General features: G+C 42.8%; 1 protein-coding gene across 1 annotated transcript; it reads left to right on the top strand.

The window, feature by feature from the left end:
- The first annotated feature begins 2,153 nt into the window (after positions 1-2,153).
- Positions 2,154-3,057, top strand: LOC112188617 (pectinesterase inhibitor 3). The gene has a single exon (XM_024327770.2). The coding sequence runs from the start codon at positions 2,280-2,282 to the stop codon at positions 2,862-2,864; it is 585 nt and encodes a 194-aa protein (XP_024183538.1). The 5' UTR covers positions 2,154-2,279; the 3' UTR covers positions 2,865-3,057.
- The last annotated feature ends 771 nt before the right edge of the window (positions 3,058-3,828 follow it).

Below are 3,828 nucleotides of genomic sequence, written 5' to 3'. Positions count from 1 at the left end.
GGAACTACTTAATTGCTCCATGGGACATTTTACCAATCACTAATAATAACATACATAAACACCAACATAAACATACGTACCGCCTATCTAGCCCCCATGTTGGATAGTTTGAAAACCACATGCTAGGGTCATACAGCAGACCTTTCAAGACACAATTTCATGATTTGTTACTTTGTTTTTTGTTTGTGACTTTTAGCTACACATATGGGAGGTCACTCAAGTCCACATACAGTACCTGAGAATAGTGAAAGGATCAGCTACTTCTCAACTCTTTCATCATAGCTTGTGAGGCTCATGGACTAAATGCAGCCTTCTGAGCAGAGTTCAGATGTTCTTGATGCAGAAAAGAGAGAAGCTTGAATAGAAAGAAGGGATGATGAGAGAAGCTTTTTCTTGTAACATTGTTTTTGTTCTCTTGTGTCTTGCACGATATATGAGAGAATCGGTGAACAACAAAAGTGTTTGTAAAGAGATCCGTAACATCAGCGTCTATTCAAAAGTTGATCTTTCTCAATAGAAAGTTCTCAACTGTTAAATCTCCTTTCCATCACGGCCGGCTTCATCGTTTACAAAAATGCACTACTGCTTGTAAAAACTGATCAATGGAGAATTCACTTGAGAATGTACATGCTGTCCCTTTAGTTTTGCCATGGTGTTACAAATAATTGAGCTTCCATGGAAGAATAGAGATGACGCGCGCATCAACCATTAAAAGGTAGGGGCTCCAGCTTCTGCTTGTGAAGCCTACCTATCCCAATTGGGGACAGTTCCACCCACATACCCTCACATGGGCGCGCGCACCCCTTACCACAGAACTGGCATATACTCGTCCGGCCTCTTTTCAACATTTTATCAAACACATTATAGGCACCCCACCTATTTCAAATTGGCCCCTATTGCTGGAGCCTAATGCCATCAAATTTCTTCACCATTTTCACAGTTGGGTTCCATTCAGTTAGTCTCGAATCCTCAGAGATTCTCCCAGTATGAAAACACATGTGAATTTCGTGACACTGTGGGCTAATACATGCATAGATTGTAGACCATTCCAGACTGTTAATTTCACATGCGTTGTTTCACAGCTCAGTGTGGGCTCGATGAAACTGCTCTCCTTATCGTCTTAGGGGACCCATGTTTGCCAATCAAAACTCCCACTCCATATTCTAGCCCTAATCTTCATGCATATATGGACGTGCACGTGCCTTTTTGAGGTTCTTCTCTTCTGACATATAATCGGTTCCGCTGGTGCAGCGCATTATCTCAGGCCCCCAACTCCCAAACTAACCTTCAATGCTTAATATCTTATGGTGAATTAGCTTGAACTTGATGGCGATTACTATTTAGTATCATTTGTCGGTGTTTAACATGATACCGCATTTATCTTGTCAATGGAGGGCATTAGAGAGGAGTAAACGGTCGGCAGTCGGCACTGTCTTTAGAGAATTTCGTTATCGGATAATAAATTAATGGGTGTTTGATTTCTGGTTAGAGATGGGCTGAGAGGGGGACATATTGCGGTATGAGATGTTGCTAGAACTTGTGGGGCATTTATGTTAGGTCCTTACTTTGTCTTCAACAATTTGCCATGATCTCCGATCTCCTCTCTCTGAGAAAACGCGATTTTTAATCAGAAACATAAGACAATTTGCTCATATGGGAGGCGCATAAATGCGAAAAATTAGACCGGCCTCTAAGATCACATAGAAGTCAAGCTGTCTACTTTTTTTTCAGATGACTGATATATATGCATCTAGCCCTGATAAGTTCTAATCATCCATTAACATCTTGTTTGAAACAATGAGATTAGACTGTTGGCTTATCTAGTTAAGGACTGTTCCTAGAGACAAAAAACATGAGCTCTAACACTGTAATAATTAATGTCGAATAAACCTTAACTCTGACGTGATCATACAACACATTTGTAAATCACATTAATAAAAATCTAATAAGTGATACTCTCTTTGATAAAAATCTAACAGGTGAATTGAATTTTTTTTAATTATAAATACCTACAAATCTCAATAATTGGTTTTTGTTTCGACATTTTCTTCACCAATCACATCACCACATATAACATAGTCATATACACCTAGGCTGCTAGGCAGCCAGTCGTTTGCCTACCCTCCCCCAATATCACACTTCCCTATAAAACCAACCCACCACCTTTGCTGGCGCACCAGCCTCATTTATTCTAATTCATAAATAACCTACTCACTCTCTTCACTCTGCTCACCTTCACTCCTCTTCCATCCTCACTCAGATCTCCACCACCCAAAACCATGCGTTTCACTCTCCTCCCTCTCCTCCTCCTTCTCTCATACTCCGCCGCCGCACGTAAACCAAGCTCCCACAACGCCACCACCTCCTCCTCCCACCTCGTCCGTACGTCATGCCAACACGCCAGCTACCCCAACCTCTGCCTCCACACGCTCTCCGCCTCCCCGGCCCAGACCCCTCGCGACCTGGCCCAGGCTGCCGTCGGCGTCTCCCTCTCACGCGCCCGTAAAGTCTCCGCCTTCCTCTCCCAGCTTTCCCATTCCTCCTCCCCGAAGCGGCAGCGCGTGGCGGTCGGCGACTGCGTGGAGCAGGTCTCGGACTCCGTCGACGATCTGAGCCGCACGCTGGAGGAGCTCCACCACCTCCACGAGGAGACGTTCCGGTGGCAGATGAGCAACGCCCAGACGTGGGTCAGCGCCGCCCTCACGAACGACGACACGTGTCTCGACGGGTTCCAGGAGGTCGACGGCAAGGTGAAGGCGGACGTCAAGAGGAAGATTACCAATGCTGCTAGGGTTACCAGTAACGCGCTCTACATGATCAATCGGCTCGACGAGAGCCGCGGACGGCCCAGATCTAAACCTTGACGAGGGTGATGATGGACGCTGCTTGCCTGATGTACTTGATATCTAGCCGTTATGGCCTGTAATGTGCTTGTTCTAGTAAGTGTAGTTTTTACTATTTACTATTTGTGTGTTCTTCAAGTTGTATAATATTATCATCTTATCCAAGTCGTATAATAGTATATAATGCTACGTGACTGTGTTGATCCATCAGAAATGACATGTTTCTCATTTCAAACTAAACATCGATCATGTACCTATTGCACAGACTTTGCAATAGTACGCGTTTTTACTGTGACTAGAGATACTTAGAATCAAAGGTGGAAACCAAAATGATCAACTGAAAAACTGAAAGCGAAAGCTAATGATGTGTCATCGTATGAACTTTCCGCAATCAACAACTCATGTAATAGTTTTTCAAATTACGACAAAATTTCAAGGATAACATTTGACTATTTGAGCAAGGTAAAAGATTTCGAACTATACATTAACAGTGCAAAATCAAATACCACAGTGAGATAAATTGAAGTGGAACTCAGGATTGCTCCTACTCATTTAGTGGCAAAATGTATACAAACACATGCCTCACTCGCCTTTTACCCAATCATTTTTGCAACTTTTCTTTGGGCCTAGTCATGTGAGCATTTATCGAAATTCTTCAGATTTTTATTCTTAAATAAAATTGGACTAAATTCAAGTTGCCCCCTTAAAATTTGAGGCAAATATCAATTTGGTCCCTGATTTTTTTTTTTATAATTATATGGTCCTTGCATTTTTATTTTTCATCACGCGAGTCCAAAATTCAAATTTGACTCGAAGAGTGACGTTAGGTGCTGAGTTGGTCCCAATACGGAGGCCCACTTTTCAGACTTTGACCACTTAGGAAGGGCAATTTCGTCTTTTCATCTTCGTCTTTTCTTCCTTACTCTATTACCCAACAACAAAGCAACCACCGACTAAACAGCAAGCCTTCACCTTACTCCGACCA

The sequence above is a fragment of the Rosa chinensis genome, chromosome 2, assembly GCF_002994745.2.
Source record: "Rosa chinensis cultivar Old Blush chromosome 2, RchiOBHm-V2, whole genome shotgun sequence".
NCBI classification, from domain to species: Eukaryota; Viridiplantae; Streptophyta; class Magnoliopsida; order Rosales; family Rosaceae; genus Rosa; species Rosa chinensis.
Note: the sequence above shows the minus strand (reverse complement) of the source record. Positions and strands in the feature narration are given on the sequence as shown.

Bases quoted from the DNA above. Each gene is read 5' to 3' on its own strand.
- LOC112188617 (XM_024327770.2), top strand. From the start codon at position 2,280: ATGCGTTTCACTCTCCTCCCTCTCCTCCTCCTTCTCTCATACTCCGCC.